Consider the following 24,160-nt stretch of genomic DNA (forward strand, 5'->3'; position numbering starts at 1 on the left):
GCTATCCAAACCCCAAATCCTGAACATCAGAGGAATTCAATTATGCTGATACAAATAATCTGATGAATTGCACGTTTTCCCCTCACATCCCTACCTCCTCTGGGAAAAACACCAGTCAAAAGAGTATAGACACTAGACAAAAAGCTTTGAAAATCCATTTTGGGATTGGAGTTTATTCCTACATTGACTTGGCAATTTGAACATACTGTATATTAGCATATCAATGGCAGGGAATGATTTGTGTCTCTATTTGAGGAAGGGGAAAAAAACGGAGTGACATGTTATCTTTTAGCAGTGTGACGTGTGACTGTGTAGCCTAATTAACGAGGGGTGTGGGTGTATGTGTGAGGTCAGCTATGGTGTGTGTGCAGGCGTGTGTCAGGGAGAGGTATAAAAGGTTAAAGTCACCCTCTCTGGGGGCTAATACAGTAAGAGTCTGAGGAATCAGGGAAGACTATAGCTGTATCAGGGAATATGTAAGTACACCTTGATACCTTCTCATTTCCTCACAGGTAAACTGGCTAGAGATCAAATTAGAATTGACCATTACTGACTAGAGATTCTTGATTTCCGGGCGTGTGTACTGACTTTGTTTCAGGAATTTATCATACATTATGTTGTGAAGTGTGAATTGAGTAACTACGTAGTAATCACTTTGGTAACTCATTTTAAATGTGTCAAGTCTGTTATTACACTTCAACATTATTTCACAGTATCTGCTATTACCATGTATGTCTGCCTGACATCATTTTATTAAAAAAGAGGTTTCCCAAACGATGTGTTCTCCAAGGGCTATGCAAACAAACTCTGTATTACGCCTGTTGGTAATTACTAAAAGTCAACATGTCTTTTTTTTGTGTTTCTGAGAGTTTGATTGCTGATGAACAGATTAACACCTAAACGATGGATATAACATTAGAACACCGAAAATGTTGCTCGTTCTCAAAGGAATATGCAAATAGAGGAAGAGATACAGTAGGATGCAGATACAAAATTAATTTGGGCCATTGCTTGCGAACATTAGAAAAAGTTTAAGTTTAAACCATTTTCTCCGTCTCAAAATGTGCATCAGCTAATTCCAATTGTTGACGTAGCTGCAAGTGATCAAATATATTCGTTAGCTATTCCCAACAGAGCTCTGCGCTAACCTGCACAGCTGGCCGGGATTATATCCGGTTCAAATCTCATATCAACCAAATATAAGCGCCCTTAACAGAAGTCCAACGGGACGTTGTGATAATCCGAACAATGAGATTATGCGTGCTTGACTGACTTCTCCAACAGCGCTCTGTATAGAGTGCCTAGCTCTTTGAAATTTTTGCAGATTGTGGCATGGGCTCCATATACTCATATATGTATTTATTTTTTTCTTTGAAATGTAGAATTAAATTTATTGTGTTAGTGTGTTGAGTTAGAGAAGTGCCGTCAAAACCTTGTAAATGAAGATTACAAATACATTTGATGAGGAGCTTCTTGCTGGAGTCCCTCTTGCAGACCAACACATAGGATACTGGCAACGCTACCTAAATGACCATCTCTACTATAGGCTATATTACGTAGATGTTTAGGCCTACAATTACGTATACAACATGTTATATCCATTATTATAATCACCCACTTAGCCACATATACGTTATTTGAATCGAGCGTCAAGGACCAGAAGTGAACAGTGTTTTCCTTATAAAAAAAAAAGAAAATGGCTGATGGGAGGGGGGGCTCGAAACCATGGTCAATGATGTACGATAAATTTAAATGTTGTATAGACCTTTATGGGTTATTTTTTTCATTAAAGCACATGGATTGTGTGCGAAACAGATTTGCAAAAACTTGTGATTTTGTCATATGTGAAAACATATGGTTATATATGGTCATAAAATGGATCATTTTGCCATTTTGTTTTTAAGGACAAAAATGATGAAACGTTGAATTTGGCCTTTACTGCTGTAGCCCATAGAAACACATTGAATAACACATTTGTACATGGCAAAACAGTCAGAAAATAAACCCTTAGGAATAAGATTTTAAAGTGTCTGTCCTATATCTGAGAGATATGAAAACTCCTTGTTTTAGACCCATTGGGTAACTTTATTTGTGCCACTTTTGACCCCCTATGCACTTTGTGCCATTTAATGGGTTACCTTCAGTTGACTCCCCTGAATACCTTTCAATATTGGTGACTTATTAGTTTGTAGCTCAAACTGTTCAGATTTTATAGACGATTGTGACAATTGTATTGTCCGAATCTTCTCATGTGCAGATAACATTGCGCCTGACATGGGGATTGTGAAAGCAATCTTTATATTGGCAAAAAGAGGTGATTGAGCTGCAGCCACTCCATCAAACGGTAAGGCTCTAGCATGAAGACATGGAGAGCTATTCAATATCCAAAATGATGTTACTGTTTGCCTCACGGGCCACAGGCGCATCTATCGACTTACTTTTTTAATTATTAGATTGAGGTGCACCTGTGACTGACAGAGGCAAGACGCTGTGTTCAAGAACCACAACAAACTTCAATCCCTTCCACCTTAATTTTGGAATGTGTCCTCATATTCGACACAAAGTAAAATAAGCACTCTACTCAAAATCTCTGAAAGAAATAAGGATAAAATAAGCACTCTACTCAAAATCTCTGAAAGAAATAAGGATAAAATAAGGCTAAAGGGTAATAATGCAAAAAACACACATAAATAAAGGTTTGGTCAAAAAATAACATGCAAAAGGCAAGAGATACTTAAGGGATAGTAAATATCAAACCACCATGCAAAAGGCAAGAGATACTTAACGGATAGTAAATATCAAACCACCATGCAAAAGGCAAGAGATACTTAACGGATAGTAAATATCAAACCACCATGCAAAAGGCAAGAGATACTTAAGGGATAGTAAATATCAAACCACCATGCAAAAGGCAAGAGATACTTAAGGGATAGTAAATATCAAACCACCATGCAAAAGGCACACTCAAGAGATACTTAAGGGATAGTAAATATCAAACCACCATGCAAAAGGCACACTCAAGAGATACTTAAGGGATAGTAAATATCAAACCACCATGCAAAAGGCACACTCAAGAGATACTTAAGGGATAGTAAATATCAAACCACCATGCAAAAGGCACACTCAAGAGATACTTAAGGGATAGTAAATATCAAACCACCATGCAAAAGGCACACTCAAGAGATACTTAAGGGATAGTAAATATCAAACCACCATGCAAAAGGCACACTCAAGAGATACTTAAGGGATAGTAAATATCAAACCACCATGCAAAAGGCACACTCAAGAGATACTTAAGGGATAGTAAATATCAAACCACCATGCAAAAGGCACACTCAAGAGATACTTAAGGGATAGTAAATATCAAACCACCATGCAAAAGGCACACTCAAGAGATACTTAAGGGATAGTAAATATCAAACCACCATGCAAAAGGCACACTCAAGAGATACTTAAGGGATAGTAAATATCAAACCACCATGCAAAAGGCACACTCAAGAGATACTTAAGGGATAGTAAATATCAAACCACCATGCAAAAGGCACACTCAAGAGATACTTAAGGGATAGTAAATATCAAACCACCATGCAAAAGGCACACTCAAGAGATACTTAAGGGATAGTAAATATCAAACCACCATGCAAAAAGACAGAGCGAAAAAGTATGCAATCTCCTCAACTTCTTGTTTCTTCATATTTTCTCCAGCTTCTCGTCACCAGTCAGTTCACTTGCGAACCATAACCATTTGCAGTACCAGTCAAAAGTTTCATCACTGTCACCTTAGAGAGCCTTTTTATTTCTCTATTTGGTTAGGTCGGGGTGTGATTTGGGTGGGCATTCTAGTTTTCCTATTTCTTTGTTTGGCCTGGTATGGTTCCCAATCAGAGGCAGCTGTCTATCGTTGTCTCTGATTGGGGATCATACTTAGGCAGCCTTTTTTTCCCCTTTAGTTTGTGGGATCTTGATTTTGTATAGGTGCTGTGTCACCAGAAAAGCACCCCCACACCATCACACCTCCTCCTCCATACTTTACGGTGGGGAACCACACATGCAGAGATAATCCGTTAACCCGCTCCTCATCTCACAAAGACACGGTGGTTGGAACCAAAAATCTCATATTTTGTCTCATCAGACCAAAGGACAGATTTCCACCGGTCTAATGTCCACTGCTCGTGTTTCTTGGCCCAGGCAAGCCTCTTCTTACTGGTGTCCTTTAGTAGTGGTTTCTTTGCAGCAAATTGACCATGAAGGCCTGATTCACGCAGTCTCCTCTGAACAGTTGATGTTGAGATGTGTCTGTTACTTGAACTCTGTGAAGCATTTATTATGGCTGCAATTTCTGAAGCTGGTAGCTAATGAACCTATCCTTTTCTGTGGCGGTCCTCATAAGAGCCAGTTTCATCATAGCACTTGATGGTTTTTGTGACTGGACTTGAAGAAACTTAAAGTTCTTGAAATGTTCCAGATTGACCGACCTTCATGTCTTAAAGTAATGATGGGCTGTCGTTTCTCTTTGCTTATTTGAGCTGTTCTTGTCAGTAATATGGACTTGGTCTTTTACCAAATAGGGATTTCTTCTGTATCCCAACCCTACCTGGTCACATAACTGATGGGCTCAAATGCATTAAGAGGGAAAGAAATTCCACAAATTAACTTTTAACAAGGCACATCTGTTAATTGAAATGCAGTCCAGGTGACTATCTCATGAAGCTGGTTGAGAGAAGGTCAAGAGTGCGCAAAGCTGTCATGAAGGCAAAGGGTGGCTACTTTGAAGAACCTCAAATATAAAATCTAACACTTTTTTGGTTACTACATGATTCCATATGTTATTTCATAGCTTTGAAATCTTCACTAATATTCTACAATGTAGAAAATAGTAAAAATAAAGAAAAACCGATGCATGAGTAGGTGTGTCCAAACTTTTGACTGGTACTGTCGCTCGTCAGATTCTATAATGCATCATACCCTACTCTCTTGCACACACTGGCACAGTTATCTTCATATATAATTTGTTTCATCTTCATAATTATATTTAAAAAAATACTTGGTGCATAGGATCAGTTGCCAAATGTTAACAATAGTAGGCCTACTTACTGGAGCTCCTCGTCAGCCACTTGAAGCCAAGTTATGCTTGCTCTGGAAATGCGATCTGGAGGCTTCGTACTTGTGGTTCGTGCTTCGTACTTAATCGCCATGTGCCTCCCACATTTTGTAACAATGCGGTGCGGTCCGTATAGCTCAGTATCGACATGACTGGTTGATGGTAGATGAGGGCGGGAGGTTCTGTATAAACACAAACTCACTTCCTTGGCAACTCCCTTCGCAACAGATATGCGAAACACAAGAAGTAAGAATGCTCTGACTTCTGCGGATACCGCATCTCAGTAAATGCTACACGGCCACTGCAGACAACGTCAGATTGACCATGTAGCGGCTCTTACGCGCTCATTGGTTACACTGATGGCATGGGCCATTTCTCGGCCTGCACCCCACAGCCGAACCGAACGAAGAGCCCAGTCCCTCTATGCTCAACCGTGTTTTGTCACTGAAGCAGCCATAAACTCCGTAACAGAGAAGCACTCTTCTCAGCACCATCCCCTCCAACTTCCCTCATGGCAGCGACACCTCCAACCTGACACCTCCAACCTACTTACCCAGCCGCCAGGCCACAAGCCACACACACTGTGATGGAATTATGGACACAACCGTGCCAAGTACCGCTCCTTAGCGCATCTCAATCCCACTCACCCAAATACCACAGCGCACACCAGGCTTCAGAGGCTCCCTAAAACCAAGGCCAACCCAGGGCCGCACACAAAATCATAATGCACCAATACCAGTAGCGACCTGTCATCAAGGGCAGGTGGATCAGAGCACCTGTTTTGAGCCAAACCTGTTTAGCTAAAAAATATATATATTTTTAGTGCCTGTTTTGCACGTTATTTTGGAATTAATCAGTTTGCAAATAATGTTAAAAAAAATATATTTTTTTAATCATTGAGTTAATAAAGCTGCATACAAACATGGTCTATTTTTTGCTTTCTTATATAAGGGATCTCCAAAATGCAGGTGTTCCAGCCTAGCTCAGTGCTTTCTGTGGTGGTGGGGCAGCCAGTGGAAATTACAGAGCCTAGGGGTTGGTAATGTTCTATAGTTGCGCTGTCATTGGCTCAGTGTTCTGTCACTCATGGGGACACTATGTCACCACATAATCTACGGATAGAGCTCGAAAATGCCCATCCAAGAAGGCTCAAAGTCATTGGCCACAGATAAAATGATGTAGAATCACATATCTACAGTAGCTTTGATTGGACATCATACTTTCAAAATCAAATCTTAGCTAGCAAGCTAGCATTCATCATCATGAATCAAGGCAATCTACTGGCAAATCCTTTTAAAATCTTGTCATATGAAGAGAAATAATAGATCAAATGTATCGGTGCTCATCGGCCATTGGACACAAACAATACACAACAAGTTGGAAATCAGAAATTCACAAAGAGTGGTTTGGAAGGAATCATTGGCTAACTACAAGCATTGTAAAGCAATCACTAGCCTGCTATTCAATGGAGTGGGTGTGTGGTCCAAGTCTGATTTTAAGGGTCTCTTCTCCAAGCTTAAAATGATAAACATTCAACATGGGCCATGCTGTCAATCCAGCATGACTTCTGCCGTGCTCAAAACAACTGCAAATCTCAGACTTCAGTGAGTTCAAGACAACTGGAAACTGGGATAAAAACGAGCTTCCACTGGGAAAATACTTTTTGAATGGTCATCCAACTCTGAATTGCAAGTCGGGAACTCGGACCTCTTTCTAGAGCTTCGACCTGAAGTTCACTGACCTCATCATGATTCAACCCTGTTTTTTTTTCCAGAGTTCCCAGTTGTCTTGAAAGCACCATAAATCCAGAGAATGACAGACTTTGATGACAAAGTTTGATGACAAAATTTGCCCACGAAAGACCGCCACCACACCTTCCTGTTCAAGTGAGCATAGCAAAACAATGGGAGTCCAAAAGTGTAGTGTATGCTGCTGCATAAATCATGTAATATGCCAGGAAATGAATGAGGCTGAATTTAACTGTTTCGCTGCCAGACAAGGCTCTACTGAAAGCCAGGTGTAGCAGTGGTAAGGTGTTGGGACTGCTGTTGGGACAGTTTTATGTAAACCCTAACAGTTTGTTGGCACGGTTTGTCACCATTATAGTGCAATTCATGTATTGTTTAGTGTTATGATGTGTAGTGTAGTGGCTTTGCTGGTGTGCATCAAAAAAGAAAAAAAAATGCCCCACAAAGTTTTACATGCTAAAATCGCCACTGACCAATACAATAGTTTATATAAAGTTAACTAATAGGCAACCCAAAAAATTATATTCAAATACAGGTCTCAGAAAAACAAATAATACTTTGAATATATTTAAGTTATTTGAATGAGAAAACGGTGTGATTGATGGCTACCAAAAACTACAACCGTTAGTTGAATTAGTCTACATCTATGATCATAAGCACAATACATGGAATCACCTCAACACTAGTACAGACCACTTTTGTAGCTTCAAAATGACTAACAGATATATTTTCATAATGAGTGAGACAAAGGTAATACAGTAACACTTGACATAAAGTTCTTATACATGTGTAGTAACTTTGATTACATTAGAAACTTTGTGGCATAGGACTTTGGAAATCGCATAATAATGGCATTATTACAGTCACTATTCCTTGTGTACTCTCAGCTCATTGCTATACAATTACCAAAGTATTATATAACAATGTAAAGTGTAAAGTGTTACTGACAATGCTAACAGTAACAAAGCATGGCTATTAAGTCTTGAAAGGGTGACTGCCTGCTTGAATCAACTACTGCCAGTGCCGGACTACAGCATTTGAGGCCCCGAGGCACAGACCTTTTTTTTATTCTTTTTTTTAAGAAAACTGCTAATATCCTTTAATTCTACACTTTTTACCATTGGGCAGAAAAAAAGTATTGTTTTATAGCTCATCTCGTGCTTTTGTTCACATTTTGACAGGAAGTTGAGAGAGAATTTTGCCATTTTAAAGCTAAGTTTTGGTTCTTCTACACATTTTTCCATGGGGTTGAGAAAGTTGTAATCCTGTAATTTTACACATTTTGCTAGCATATGCCATCTGGGGGCCCCCTGAACCATTTTTTGGGGTGGGGGTGGTGGAGGGCCCCCTTGAGGTGGGGCCCCCGTTTGGTAATCCGGCCCTGACTACAGCCAAGGTAGGTTGAAAATCATTTTACTTTGTATTCTGAGTAACCTGTCTCTAAAGATTTTTTTATTTATTTTTTATTTTACCTTTATTTAACCAGGTAGGCAAGTTGAGAACAAGTTCTCATTTACAATTGCGACCTGGCCAAGATAAAGCAAAGCAGTTCGACAGATAAAACGACACAGAGTTACACATGGAGTAAAAACAAACATACAGTCAATAATGCAGTATAAACAAGTCTATATACAATGTGAGCAAATGAGGTGAGAAGGGAGGTAAAGGCAAAAAAGGCCATGATGGCAAAGTAAGTACAATATAGCAAGTAAAATACTGGAATGGTAGTTTTGCAATGGAAGAATGTGCAAAGTAGAAATAAAAAATAATGGGGTGCAAAGCAGCAAAATAAATAAATAAATAAAAATTAAATACAGTTGGGAAAGAGGTAGTTGTTTGGGCTAAATTATAGGTGGGCTATGTACAGGTGCAGTAATCTGTGAGCTGCTCTGACAGTTGGCATAGTGTGTTTGAAACAAGAACACTTGCCCTCAGATGAACAAAGACGTTCAAAGTGGTTTTTGTTAATCATCCAAATTACTGTTTGCAAATTTTGCAAATGGCTTTAAATTATACTGTTCAGTATGTTCAGGTATCATAAAATTAATTGCAGCTTTTCAGATATGTTTTAAAATGTCATGTTCACAAGTACAGTGAAATGCCTTAATTGCAAGCTCCAAACCTAACAATGCAGCAATCAATATCCATTTAGCACTAAATTTAACATAAGGTATAAAAATATATATATATATATATATGTGTATAGAGTCTTCTTGGGTATGAAGCTACAAGTTTGGCACACCTGTATTTGGGGAGTTTCTCCCATTATTCTCTGCAGATCCTCTCAAGCTCTGTCAGGTTGGATGGGGAACATTGCTGCACAGCTATTTTCAGATCTCCCCAGAGATGTTAGATCAGGTTCAAGTCCAGGCTTTGGCTGGGCCACTCAAGGACATTCAGAGACTTGTCCCGAAGCCACTCCTGCGTTGTCTTGGATGTGTGCTTAGGGTCATTGTCCTGTTGGAAGGTGAACCTTCTCCCCAGTCTGAGGTCCTGAGCACTCTGGAGGTGGTTTTCATCACGGAGCTCTCTGTACTTTGCTCCGTTCATCTTTCCCTTGATCCTGACTAGTCTCCCAGTCAATGCCACTGAAAAATATCCCCACTGCATGATGCTGCCACCACCATGCTTCACCGTAGGGATGATACCACATTTCCTCCAAACGTGACACTTGGCATTCAGGCCAAAGAGTTCTATCTTGGTTTCATCAGACCAGAGGTGGCTTTTGGCAAACTTCAAGCTGGCTGTCATATGCCTTTTACTGAGGACTGGCTTCCATCTGGCCACTCTACTGTACAGGCCCGATTGTTCAGTTTGGCTGGGCGGCCAGCTCTAGGAAGAGACTTGGTGGTTCCAACCTTCTTCCATTGAAGAATGATGGAGGCCACTGTGTTCTTGGAGACCTTCAATGCTGCAGAAATGTTTTAGTACCCTTCCCCAGATCTGTGCCTTGACACAATCCTGTCTCGGGGGCTCTACAGACAATGCCTTCGACCTCATGGCTTGGTTTTTGCTCTGACACGCACTGTAAACTGTGAGACCTTATATAGACAGGTGTGTGCCTTTCCAGATCATGCCCAATCAATTGAATTTACCACAGGTGGACTCCAAGTTGCAGAAACATCTCAAGGACGATCAATGGAAAATGGCTGCACCTGAGCTCAATTTTAAGTCTCATAACAAAGGGCCTGAATACATATGTAAATGAGGTATTTCTGTCTTTTCTAAAACCTGTTTTCGCTTTGTCGTTATGGGGTATTGTGAGTAGATTGAAGAGGGGGAAAAAAACAAGTTAATCGATTTTAGAATAAGGCTGTAACGTAACAAAATAGCATACTCATTCCACAAATATGTAGTCACCTCAAAACTAAGCTATTTGTTCCACCAAATCAATCATTACATTCCACAAAGCATACTTCAAACTATAGTTATCCCATGTCTATACTAAAAAAGATTACCTTCAAATGATTTAATTTAACGCTTAAAATATTCCAATTCTCCATTCTCTGCCGACTGTCGTCAAACATAAAGTGGGGGATTTACCGAAACTAAAACACAGGTTCTTTAAATGTGGAGCATGGGAATTAACAGACCGGGTATAAAACAAACATCTCTGTGATTCACAATAGAAAGTTTAGACTGGAACATCTTCAGCGCCTTCCACTCTGTAAAGAATCTTCTGATCAGTTAAATCATCATCATCATCATCATCATCACCACCCATTATTAAATAATCAAGCTTCACATTTAAGTTGTTTAACTCCGGCCAACATACAAAACATACCAACAACCCAGGAGGGCACGCCAGGGGAGAAGAAGAGCGGCACCAACGGAGATGGGCACCATAGAACATCACTAATGATTTAAAATCAATTTTCGCCACACCATGCGCACCTCTCCCATCCTCCTATGACATGCCAGCCTTTACCATTGTTAGGGTATACTCTGAAACAAAAGTTAAGCACAGATTTTAGAATCACACCCTTAAATAGAACGAGGTACACCTTTGACTGACAGAGGCAGAAGGCTGTATTCAAGAAGAACAAACTTCAACCTGTTACACTAGTCAAGGATGCAGAATTTGTTACAGGAAATAATCACTGTCACTGCTCAGGTTAGCATGGGGATACATGTGCCAGGTTATGTAATGGGAACAGCTAACATGTAGCGTTTGATCACTTGCAACTACATAAACAATTTTAATTGGCTGACGCGCATTTTGAGACGCAGAAAACGTTTTTCTAATGTTCGCAAGTATGGCCCCAGTGCGTTGAGGAATTACATGAAGTTTTTGTGAACGTTTGATCTCTGCAGACGATGCTGGTATCCCAAAAGCATGTGCAGGCCGTTGCTGTCATGGTTCTTGTCGTCTTCACAGTCGGTCACTGTCAGGAGAATGAAAGGTAAGTCTCTGGTTCCTCTTAAGGTTAATTCCTTTATTGTTTTTTATATATACTTTTAAACATGCTGAATGTTCCTGAAGTCTATTTTTCACACCTTGTATTTGTTGTGAGCAAACTACACACTACAGCTCTCTCCTCCTTGTCTCTCCTCCTTAATCATCTTTCTATCACATTATTTTCCAGAAGATATGACTGCACTCCTCTCCCTCCCTACTCAATAATACATAATATCTCTGCCCCCCTCACCCCTCCTTCCTCCACTCCTCCCCTCCCCTCCACTCCAGCAGGCGAGCGGTAACGGAGCACCAGCTGATGCATGACCGTGGCAGGACCATCCAGAGCCTGAAGAGACTCATCTGGTTGTCCAGTGCCATGGAGGGGCTCCACACCGCCCAGACCCGCTCCTCCTCCCTGCTTCCCCCCACCGCACTCAACCCCATGCCGCGCTACACCCCGGGCCTCTCCCCTGCCCTCAAACCACACTCTGCTGGCTCACAATCTGGGGAGGCAAGCAACAACCACAAGGGGTCACTGGAGAGACTTATGAAAATCTTCTTCAGCCCTAACCTCATGGACCTCTCTGAGGGGGAACCATAGACCCCGCAACTCCCGAACCATCTCTATTTCGCATTCTGTGTCGCTGCTTTGATTGTCAATGAGTATGTTAGCCTACTAAAAGTCTACACATGAAAGTAAAACAGACCATGACTTTTATTCATGGGTATCTGCTTTGAGCCTGCTATTTTTGGTATGTTTTTCACCCATCAGATCTCTCAGCCTGGTCTCTTAGCCTCGTAACATAGTAAATGTACATCCGGGACACTCAAATAAACTAAAGTAGGTTGGGTGGGCGTGTAACGCGAATGTCTAGAAACCTTAAGGTTGTGAGTTTGAATGTCATCAAGGACAACTTGAGCATTTTTGCTAATTAGCAACTTTCAACTACTTACTACATTTTAGCTACTTCCCCTAACCCTTTTAGCTGATCGTTCCCCTAACCTTAACCCTTTTAGCTAAACCTAACCCTAACTATAACCTTAACCCTTTGACCTAACTTCTCAACTAAACTCTAACCCCTAACCTCAACCCCTATTCTAGCTAACTTTAGCCAGCTAACTAATGTTAGATACCTGGTTAGAATTCATAACATATCATACATTTTGAAAAATATAACATATTGTATGTTTTTCAAATTCATAACATATTGTACATTTTGTAAATTCGTAACACATAATATGAATTTTAATTTGTAACAAATCATATGAAATGGGTGATGGACATCCACAAATGAATACATATTATATGAAAGGTAGCATATCATACTATATGGAGTGACTCGGATTTACATGCAGAATAATACTAAATGCTCTGAGACCAGGTTGGATCTCTGTGAAGATGTACTGTAAATGTCAACTAGTGCTGTATTCAACAATGCATGGTCGTCTCATTAAAATACTTTTTCTTTATCTGCTGATGATGATCGCAATCATTCTTAATTGATTCTTAATTTACTCGAATGTTCTGTTGAATTTCTTTATTAACCGAGACCCAGAAATATCTGAAGATTGCTTTGACTCCCCTGCCTCTGCTGGTCGTTCACATTTTCCCAGTGTATCAGTGCTGTAAATATTGTGCGACGAACATTCCACAGTCTTTTAATAGAACCCCTCTATTATAGAACCACTCTAATCTGTGAATAGTGGCTGATTGGCGCTCGGTTGTCCCATCGGGAGACTAGAGGCAGTCCTCTTAAGAGTAGGCTGGAGATAACTCAACAGCCAAGGGTTTCTGCTCTCAGAGTTCCATGGATTCTAACTGGGTTTTCAACCTATTAGTGGAGATGATTATAGGGAAACATGTAGACCGGGGGATGTATCATTTAAAGGAAAGTAGATGGCGTTAGTTGTCACAACAAGAAAAAAGGGGTCAACCACATTTATTTCAAATCCAAATGGTCAGTTCTCTTTGTGCTAACAATGACTTAAAAATGAGAAAAAGATACCACTTAACTCCACACTTCTTTATTTTCACTGTGTATAAATAATGTACTTTGCTTAAATTTCTACAGGCAGATCGATATAATCTTGAAGTTGAAATCGTGTGCTCATGCGACGCTACAATCTCTATTCGTTCTTTCTTTAAGAAATGTTGGATCATTCAATCACTATTTAAAACGAACACCAGGTAACATTCATGTTTATCTTTTTCTCCATTAAAATGTGTAAAAGATATTGAACGTATCTCATAACTCACAAATGTTGAATTAGTCCTAATAACAATAACAAACATATCTGTTAATTCTCTAGAACTTAACAGTTTGGGGTATTGTCATTAACAATATCTATATGAATATTCATGCATAGAATATCATTCTAGTCCTCTGGATGACAGAGGCAACATTGGTGCAGTTATGAAACGTCCTTTCAGGACAGAAGGAGAAGGATGAATTATAACTTAAATTGTAATAAAATAACTTTTTATACTTGAATTATAACCAATAGTACATAATTGCAAATCTGTTATCTTGAGGTTGAGGATTGATCCACAGATCCATGTGTCTTGTGAGGACAACCCCAGAATAGAGAGTGGAAGCTGGGACATAGAGTTCCATGTGGAGGAGGTGGTCTGGAACTGGCTTCATAAAGGCAAACAAACACAGCAGGACGGCTTGACGCACAAGCACACAAAGCGCCCTCTGATTGGTTGAGTCCTGTGCACATCACTGAGGACCTTAGATAGTGGAGGTGGCAGGTGATGGGATAATTCTGGGCTGACAACATTCCTGACAGAGAGAGAGACAGAGAGAGAGAAAAAGAGAGAGAGAGGAGGGAATGAGCGAGCATTGAAATCCACAGCAACTCAAAAGTTATTGATATCGCTTCATCAGAAAGACAGGAATACTACACATCACGCTCTGTTGACTCTAACTAACCTTTAGGCTTTCTCTGAGGATCAGAACCCCAGGGTTGAAGCTAAACTTCAAGTCTCCAGGCCCTAATCCCACACTGACTGGTTATGAGGCTGATTGATGACTCTTCTACCCCTTCTCGTGGCCCTAACATTCAATGCTTATCGACACCCTGCCTCCATGTATACCCCTGCCTTCCCCTGTATCTCCAGCCTCCCTCCCAAGACACCTCTCTGCTTCCCCCCTGCCTCCCTCTGCCTCTCCCTGCCCCTACCTGATCTGTCTTTTCCAGCCTTTCCTTACCTTCCTGCATTCCCTGCTTTTCCCCACCTCCCCTGTCTCTCCATACCTCCCCTTTCTCTTCCTTTCTCCTCTGCCTCGTCCAGTCTCCCCAGAAATGTTAGCAGCTGCCCCCATTAGGCAGCAGTGGATCAGCCAGGGGAAAACAGTAACTGTATCTGTTTGTCTTTCTCTCTGGCGTCATCCTCATTGGCTTCATTGTTCTGGCCCCTCACTGGTTTTGCATGAGAAAAATACACATTTCTGAGATCAATGACTGCATCCCTGAATACCTGCATGTGTATTTGTGCCTGCATAAGTGTGCATATGTTGGATACCTGCATGATGTCAGCCAGTTTCTCTTTAGTTATACAGTAATATTACAGTAACTCACTGTGATCACTGCATGATGTCCGTCAGTGTCTCTAGTTGTACTATAGCAGTGTTCACCAACCTTTTCTGAGTCAAGATCACTTTCGCAGTCAAAAAGCAAGGTGAGCTCTACCGCTCAGAAAACAGTTCTGTAGGAATGTGGTTTGTGCCGTAGGCCTCATACATTATCACAGCATATTGGCTATATGCCTGGCCTGCCAATATTGTTATTCTCAGACAATATTAAATGTGATAACAAAATAGATCAGTTGGTGTAGAAGTTGCGAGGCACAGTTGAGCATAAATATAAATAATTTGCAGATCATTTCAATTGTTATAATTATCACTCTGTAGTGACTCCTTAGTTGAACCCCACTTCTCCTTTGTCTAACAAGCCGCCATGCCGGTTTAGTCCACTAGGGGCACATCCTTCTATCATTACATTTACCTTGTTTGTTTGTTTATGCATTTCTGTGAATTACTTAGTTAGTAATAAATAAATGGTTTAAGACAATTGATGTATGGATGACTCATAGTGAAGACTGGGTTCATGCAGATAACCAACAAATTACGACGTTTGGAATGAGTCTAACGTGAGGTAAAGTAAATAATTAATTAATTTGAAGACTAATTGATCAGATAAAATATCTGAAAAGTTATTTTAGGAAATGATAACTTTGTAATCTGAATATTTTTCCTTGGTGCCCCGATTTCACAGTTAATTAGTTACGTGATTAATCAGTTGATCGCGTAGTAACTCATTACAGAGAATCTTTGATAAAAACTATCAGACTTCAGTTAATGACAGTAAAGACACGACACTGGCATTAGTCTCGAGGGAGGGAGAGAGCAGCAGAGGGTCTGCCTCTCACGGTCCCTGCTCTTTCCTCCAGTGAGACTGACTAGAGAGAAGACACAGTCTTCCACCTGAAGGCGAACCACCTCGAGTCACACCGCCTCAGGCACAAATTCATGTTGTTCCTATGACCAGAGAAAGTGAAATACTCCTCGATATTAAAATAGACACGACGAGCTGCTAATAATAATACAAACGCAGGGCTATCTATACACTTGGCTTCGCATACATTGCAGTGGGAGTGGAAGTAGAGAGAAGCTTGTTTTACGTTTTGTAATAGTGTTGAATAGAAACAGTGTTGACAGTGTTGAATAAAACTTAGACATGAACTCACTCATAAAAAGTGCAGCTCTTTGCTATATTTGGCAGGCTCTCTTTGCTGTGTTCTTTGACAGTTACGAAATCTCACGTGGGCTAGCATCACACTTTGCTGTGGACGGGGTCATGGAAGCTGTAGGTATGCACAGTGATTTGAGATATCCAATTGGCCAGCAAAGTAGATGCACTGGAGTTAGCCACAGATCTCCCGGTCTGCCGTGTAGGCAAAGTTTCTCTATTCAGACAAATCAAATGGTTCAAAACAGGAACACTTTGCCTACCCAGTGTAGGGGTAGGCAAACAGTGCAGCACGAAGAACAAAAGGAGAGCAAGCCCTTTAATCATTGGCTTTTCTACAGAAATGTTTGGTGGTCTACTAGGAATGCCTTGAAGGTCGACCAGTTGATCGTGTTCGACCGGTTGGTGACCACTGTACCACAGTAATACCACAGTAACTCACAGGGATAACGGCATGATATCGGCCAGATTCTCTAGTCATACTACAGTTACACTACATTAACTCACTGTAGTCACTGCATGATGTCTGCCAGTTTCTCGTGGTAGTACTCGTAGTTGTCCTGGCAGTCCTCCCAGGGGGTGAACGTTAGGTCGTCATTCTCCACAAAAGTGTCCCAGACATAGGTGAAGTCCATGGGTTTCATCATCCTCAGCTTGCACCCTGCTTGAGACAGAGCATTCAGCCCCGCCTGGATGTCTTGATCCTCCCACTCAAACAGCCGGGCTGAGAAGAGAGTCATCTTGATGCTCTTCCTGGCCTGAAGGGCCTCTGCGATCTTAGCTGCACAGACCGCACAGGGACTGGATGACATGTACCTGGGACAGGGGAGAAGGTAAAGTTGAATTAGGCACAGATGATGAGGTCATAGTTAGGGTTCTAATTGTTTCATTAAGTGCTGCTAAATGTCTGTGAAACGAGTCACTGCTATCTGCAGAGATACTGTATGGACGTGACAGTGTATTTGAGAGAGATTTCACAGATCACGGTATATTTGAGAGATATGGACCAGGTGACTATGTGTTTGGCCAATAGTTACCAGGTGTATTTCACAGATATGTGTCTGAGCGATATGTACCAGGAGACCATGTATTTGAGCGATATGTCCCAGATTGTAGTGTATTTGATAGATATGTACTAGGAGAAAGTGCATTTGAGAGATAGGTACCAGGTGACAGTGTACTTGACTGGGTAATACTGTACATATGTCCCAGGTTACAGTGTATTTGAGAGATATGTCCCAGGTTACAGTGTATTTGAAAGATATGTCCCAGGTTACAGTGTATTTGAGAGATATGCCCCAGGTTACAGTGTATTTGAGAGATATGCCCCAGGTTACAATGTATTTGAGAGATACATATCAGGTGACAGCGTATTCGAGAGATACTGAAAGCTAACGGTCAAAAGTTTTAGAACATCTACTCATTCAAGGGTTTACCTTAAAACTTCTTTGGGCTAGGCCCCTTTTTTCTCAATCTCCGCCTGAATGACGTGCCCAAAGTAAACTGCCTGTAGCTCAGACCGTAAAGCCAGGATATGCATATAATTGGTACCATTGGAAAGACAACAATTTGAAGTTTGTAGAAATATTAAAATAATGGAAGAGAACATAACACAACAGATATGGTAGGAGAAAATCAAAAGAAAAACCAACCAGAAGTTTTTTGAGAGAGACCATGCTCTTACAATGGCAAGTATAAGGGCATACTGAAAAAGAGCTCCCAGGATCCAATGCCTATGGCTTCCACAGGGTGTCAGCAGTCTATGTTCAAGGTTTCAGGCTTGTAACTTCCAAAATGAATAAGAAATATCAGTTTTAGTACAGGGAGTCTTGTGTTTGCGTGCGCCATGAAGACTAATTGTAAAAATAGGTTTCCTACTGAACATACTTCTTTCTGTAAGAAATAATATAGTTTGATAAAGTTTTAGGGTATCTGAGGAGTATATAGAAACATATTTTGACTTTTTGAAAAAAAGTTTAGTGGTAGATTTTCAAATTCCTTTCTCTGCATGTTGAACGAGTTGATTACTCAAATCGATGGCGCCAACTAAACTGACTTTTTGGGATATAAAGAAGGATTTTATCTAACAAAACAACACTACATGTTATAACTGGACCCTTTGGATGACAAATCAGAGGAAGATTTTCAAAAAGTAAGTGAATATTTTATCGCTTTTTGTAAATTTATGAAACCTGTGCCAGTGGAAAAATATTTTGATGTGGGGCGCCATCCTCAAACAATCGCATGGCATGTTTTCGCTGTAATAGCTACTGTAAATCGGATAGTACAGTTAGATTAACAAGAATATAAGCTTTCAACCGATATAAGACACTTATATGTACCTAAATGTTAGGTAATATCCATAATTTTTATAATTATTTAGCTGGCTTCAAACGTTTTCTTAACACTATTTTGGTTAATACATGATTCCATATGTTATTTCATAATTTTGACGTCTTCACTATTATTCTACAATGGACAAAATTGTAAAAGTAAAGAAAAACCCTTGAATGAGTAGGTGTTCTAAAACTTTTGACCTGTAGTGTACGTACCAGGTGATAGTGTATTTGACAGCAGGGTCGTAGTCTGGGAGAGTCTGGAGGAAGAAGGCCTGCTCAGCGTGGGCTCCTGAGTGTTCATCCTCCAGGTAACCTCTCATCAGACCGGCATCCGCCTTCCCTTTGTCCACCAGGTAACACAGGAACGTCTTGTTACGACCTGACGAGTACTCCACGTTCTTGAACTGGAACTTGAATTGGAACGGGTCGATGCGGTCCCTGGATGGAGAGGGAATATGGGGATGGGTTTAATTTAACAAATGGGAGAAGGGTTCTCTACCTTCAGGTCTCTATTCAAGGTTATTTAACTTTGGAACATTTTGTCAACCCAAACGTATTTATATGGAAGTGTTTATTCTACAATGTTATACAAATGTACAAATGTTATACAGTTATCATTACAGAATCACTCCTATAAGGGCCTCCCGAGTGGCGCAGTGGTCTAAGGCACTGCATCGCAGGTGCTAGCTATGCCACAAGAGATTCTGGGTTCGAGTCCAGGCTCAGTCACAGCCAGCCGTGACCAGGGGACCCATGGGGCGGTGTAGAATTGGCCCAGTGTCGTCCGGGTAAGGGGAGGGTTTGGCCAGCAGGGATATTGTTATCCCATTGCGCACCAGAGACTCCCGTGGCGGGCTAGGGACAGTGCACAATGACATGGTCGCCAGGTGTAAGGTGTTTCCTCTGACACATTGGACCACCATGGTTAATGTTGATGTGGGTCATTGAGTCAGAAGGCTAAATGGTTATGTGGTTAACTGGGCATTGTGTCAAGAAGCACTGCGGCTTTGTTGGGTTGTGTTTCGGAGAACGCATGGCTCTCGACCTTTGCCTCTCCTGAGTCTGCACGGGAGTTGCAGTGATGAGACAAGACTGTAACTACCAATTGGGGAGAAAAAGGGGTGTATATAATAACTATAATAATAGTAAAAATGTATATAATAACAAATTATGTCTTATATAAGGGGGTACGCAGGACTAATTTTAGGGTATTGGTGTGGCTTAGCGTGGAATGCCAGCTCTGTATTTTTAGCCTTCTGACTCAATGACCCACATCAACATTAACCATGGCGGTCCAGGGCTTTGTGTGGCTCGAGGTGCTCAAGATCCCCCCACTGGTACAGTACGTGGTTGGTACCTACTTGGTACTAACTGGACAGGACTACACTATCTAGCTATGGACACAACTCTATTCACAAATCCTGTTTTTACCCTTTATCATTGCCCTAACCCAAAATCAAGAGCAAAAAGCTCATATTTGAGCTCATCTATTTCAAATGTTTTTCCACTTTTACCCTGTCTAGTAATAATCTATGCTACTGTATATTGTGATGTAGTCAGATGGTGAAGGGGAACAGTCGCTTGTTGACTACAATAGTTTTAGTGCCTCACCGTAAACTAGAAGAAGTGCACACTACTTTTACGATCATTTATTTCCCAAGCTGTCACAGCTCTTCAGGAGTCCTCTCTGGAAGGCAGGTCCAGATCATGACAGGCATTCCGGAAACCTGATCCAGTCCAAATGTTTTGATTATGAGTCAGCTATTTTGTTTGTCATTGGTTGATCATCTGTGAGTTTATGTGTTAGCGTGGTGGGTCATGTTGCAGCAGTGAGGGGCTTGGTTCAGATATAGCTCAGGGGGATTTTTCCATTCTGAGATGATCTGTGTTTGGGTTCCTGTTTAGGGTGAGATTTAAGGGTCTTGGTTTTGGAGTCAACTGTGAAGTGAATACACCAGTAATCACTGAGTAATGCGTAGGCTCTGTCCACAGAAATGGCTGAGGGTTTGTTGTTTGAGCCTGTCCTGTTTTAAGAGGGCCGTGTGTTTCAAACTCATAATGGAGTCTTAATCCCCTTTGACTAGCAGATCTCCTATTAGTCAGGCTGGGCTCTACCAGACGTGACACTCACAGACACAGAAGCCCTGTCCCAAAAATATGGAGAATGACTCTTTTCTTATCACTTGTTCCTTCCTTCCGACATGTTGTCGTGCTGGTTTTGATTGCGTTCCTTTTATATTGTCATGCTGGTTTGAACCAAGTCAGGACACTTTCAAGAAGACAACACATCTGAAGTAATAAAAAAAACATAGCTGAAACGCATACAAAGTGGGTGACTGGGAAGTATTACACTTTATCCCTTTGGTTTCGCAACATATGCGCCATCTATATTCCATTTGTTGCAGTGTTAACAAATGTAACCCCCATCACAGCCATACCCAAAGGATGACAACAGATCCACCAGATGGAGGGGTGATAAAAAACTAAATCAGAGGGTATTTCCGGGCTCTGGGCCCTTCAGTCCCAAGATGACCTCCGAAACCAAGACCCTTAAATCTCACCCTAAACAGGAACCCAAACACAGATCATCTCAGAATGGAAAAATCCACCTGAGCTATATCTGAACCAAGCCCCTCACTGCAGCAACATGACCCACCACGCTAACACACAAACTCACAGATGATCAACCAATGACTGTGCAACTTTACTATCCAGGCCTCTGGTGGTTAACCAATGACTGGGCCGGTTGGAATCTGTGGAGGCATTTTTAAGCCCTCAGACATCACTGTGAAGGTAATCATAATGGAACTTCCCTACATTTTCTGTCTGGCCTCAATGGGTTGGAAACGATCCAAAACAGTATGCCTTCATTTTGGATTCAATTTCACTTTATGGTAAAACTCAGTGGCTATGTTCCTACCTAACATTTGACCACTTAGTTAAGAGTTTCACTGCTGTCACAATGTTGAGTCGTATGGACAGACACAACAAAACCACTGTGAACATTCCAGTGTTCAACAGAGTTGTAGAACATTCCACAATGTTCTACAATGTCTTTCAGTGTTTCACAACGTTCTAAAGCCCTTTCTTTCTGTCATGTTGGAATGACAGTGGATCTTTCTCTCCAGAGTAGGAAAAGTAACCCTCGCCATCCCTCTAAAGGTCATTTGGCAACACTTTTACATTCAGTTCTTTATGCTTACTTTGGTAACAACTACGTTATTACTCAGTTGAACATAGTAACTGCTATATAGAGTAGTAAGTTACTCTGTACTTTGGTAACTACTATGTAACTACTCAGCTGTATTGTAGGAAACAAGACTTGAATAGTAATGATATGAAAGGCAAGTCCCTGGCACTGTATGTATAATGAAATGAGAATGACAGCACAGCAGCTGCCGACAACAGACATACAGCACGCACACACATGGTATCTGTTGTCACCCACCCTTCGATGATCTCCCAGGGGGGCAGCTCAATGGGTTCGTACTCCCCATTTGCTCCGTTAGCTTTAGCCACCGCCGCTTCCCCGTTAGCCACGTCTTCGTTAGCTGTGGCTCCCTCTTCCATTGGGACATCTCCATTCCCCTCCACTTTCTCCCCCACTGCCAGGACCTTCTCCTCCTTCTTCACTAAACTTGACTTCACCTCCCTCTTCACCTCCCTCTTCATCTCCATCTTCATCTCCGTCTTCACCTCTTTCTTGACCTCTTTCTTGACCTCCACAGTCACCGCTGTCTTTGTCGTCCTCTCTTTCTTCCTCACCAACAGTTTGCTGCTGGCAGCAGCGCCCTTCTTGTCGGCCATGGTGACTGGTCCGGGAATGGTAGTCCTGTGTGTGAGGTGTGTGTGATTGTGAGGTGTGCAGTTGAGTGTGTGTGAGAAGGGGAGGTGGTAAGGGTTTGGGGGTTGAAGCAGAGATAGGGGAAAGAGGACAGGAGAGTTCCGGAGAGATAGAGGAAGGGGCTAGCAGAGAGAAAGAGAGAGAGATGAGGAGTGGGGTTGAGAGAAAGAGAGAGGAGGGGTAGTAGAGAGAGAGAGAGAGAAGGAATGAGAGGGAACGAGAGAGGGAACGAGAGAGAGAGAGAAAGAGAGAGAGAGAGAGAGAGAAATCAGGATAAGGGGACAGACAGGGACAGGGGAGAGGTGGTGCAGACACACTCCGGCAGCTGCTGCTCTAACTCCAGCCAGGTCTATTAAAAGACCCAGGGGGAGGGGATCGGCCCTGACTCCCCCCTGATGCCCCCCTGATGCCCCCCCCCTCCCTCATTCCCCTCTGTTGTGGCAGGAGGGAGGGGGAAGTGGGGAGAGACCCCAGGGGGGGGCAAAGGCTTGATAGGGATTTATTGTGTACGATGTAACATGAGAGCCTTGATTAATGTGTTTGTTATTGCAGGGGGATGGTTATAAAGATGGAAGTGGGGAGCCGGGTTTGTACACTGAGTGTACAAAACATTTGGAACAAATCAAATCAAACTCTATTTGTCACAAGGGTAGACCTTACCATGAAATGCTTACTTACAAGCCCTTAACCAACAGTGCAGGAAGAGTTAAGAAAATATTTACCAAATAAACTAAAGTAAAAAATTATAAAAAGTAACACTGGATGGCAGGAAGCTTGACCCCAGTGATGTACTGGGCCGTACGCACTACCCTCTGTAGCGCCTTACGGTCAGATGCCGAGCAGTTGCCATACCAGGCGGTGATGCAAACGATCAGGATGCTCTCGGTGGTGCAGCTGTAGAACTTTTGAGGATCTGGGGACCCATGCCAAATCTTTTCAATCTCCTAAGGGGGAAAAGGTTTTGTCATGCGCTCTTCACAACTGTCTTGGTGTGTTTGGACCATGATAGTTTGTTGTTGATGTGGACACCAAGGAACATGAAATTCTCAACCCGCTCCACTACAGCCCCATTGATGTTAATGGGGGCATGTTTGGCCCGACTTTGCCTGTAGTCCGTGTGCCAAACTCACTAAAAGTGACTAAAAGTGGCAGTAATAAAGCCTCTCTTGAAAAAGCCAAACCGTGACCCAGAAAATATAAAAAAATATCAGCCTATATCGAATCTTCCATTCCTCTCGAATTTAAATGAAAAGGCTGTTGCGCAGCAATTCACTGCCTACCTGAAGACAAACAATGTATATGAAATGCTTCAGTCTGGTTTTAGACCCCCATCATAGCACTGAGACTGCACTTGTGAAGGTGGTAAATGACCTTTTAATGGCATCAGACTGAGGCTCTGCATCTGTCCTCATGCTCCTAGACCTTAGTGCTGCTTTTGATGCCATCGATCACCACATTCCTTTGGAGAGATTGGAAATCCTAATTGATCTACACGGACAAGTTCTGGCCTGATTTAGATCTTATCTGTCGGAAAGACATCAGTTTTTCACTGTGAATGGTTTGTCCTCTGACAAATCAATTGTAAATTTCGGTGTTCCTCAAGGTTCCATTTTAGGACCACTATTGTTTTCACTATATATTTTAACCTCTTGGGGATGTCATTTGAAAACATAATGTTACTTTCACTGCTATGCAGATGACACACAGCTGTACATTTCAACAAAACATGGTGAAGCCCCAAAATTGTACAGTATGGGACTATAGTACAGTATGGGACCTAATACACACCCCTGAGAGGCCCCAGTGTTGAGGATCAGCGTGGCAGACATGTTGTTGCCTACCCTTACCACCTGTGGGAGGCCTGTCAGGGAGTCCAGGATCCAGTTGCAGAGGGAGGTGTTTAGTCCCAGGGTCCTTAGCTTAGTGATGTACTTCGTGGGCACTGTGGTGTTGAATGCTGAGCTGTAGTCAATG

General features: G+C 41.7%; 2 protein-coding genes across 2 annotated transcripts; one reads left to right on the forward strand and one right to left on the reverse strand.

The window, feature by feature from the left end:
* Positions 1–365: 365 nt before the first annotated feature.
* On the forward strand, positions 366–12,768 carry pth4 (parathyroid hormone 4). The gene is made up of 3 exons (XM_020496013.2): positions 366–476; positions 11,164–11,252; positions 11,537–12,768. The coding sequence occupies exons 2-3, from the start codon at positions 11,167–11,169 to the stop codon at positions 11,847–11,849; spliced, it is 399 nt and encodes a 132-aa protein (XP_020351602.1). The 5' UTR covers positions 366–476; positions 11,164–11,166; the 3' UTR covers positions 11,850–12,768.
* A 404-nt stretch (positions 12,769–13,172) lies between these two features.
* apobec2a (apolipoprotein B mRNA editing enzyme, catalytic polypeptide-like 2a) lies at positions 13,173–23,157 on the reverse strand. Its single transcript, XM_020486133.2, has 4 exons — positions 21,791–23,157; positions 18,556–18,780; positions 16,511–16,819; positions 13,173–14,034 (listed from the first exon to the last, which is right to left on the reverse strand). Exons 1-3 carry the CDS (start codon positions 22,147–22,149, stop codon positions 16,516–16,518), a joined length of 888 nt encoding a protein of 295 aa, XP_020341722.1. The 5' UTR covers positions 22,150–23,157; the 3' UTR covers positions 13,173–14,034; positions 16,511–16,515.
* Positions 23,158–24,160: the final 1,003 nt, after the last annotated feature.

The sequence above is a fragment of the Oncorhynchus kisutch genome, linkage group LG1 (genome assembly GCF_002021735.2).
Source record: "Oncorhynchus kisutch isolate 150728-3 linkage group LG1, Okis_V2, whole genome shotgun sequence".
NCBI classification, from domain to species: domain Eukaryota; kingdom Metazoa; phylum Chordata; class Actinopteri; order Salmoniformes; family Salmonidae; genus Oncorhynchus; species Oncorhynchus kisutch.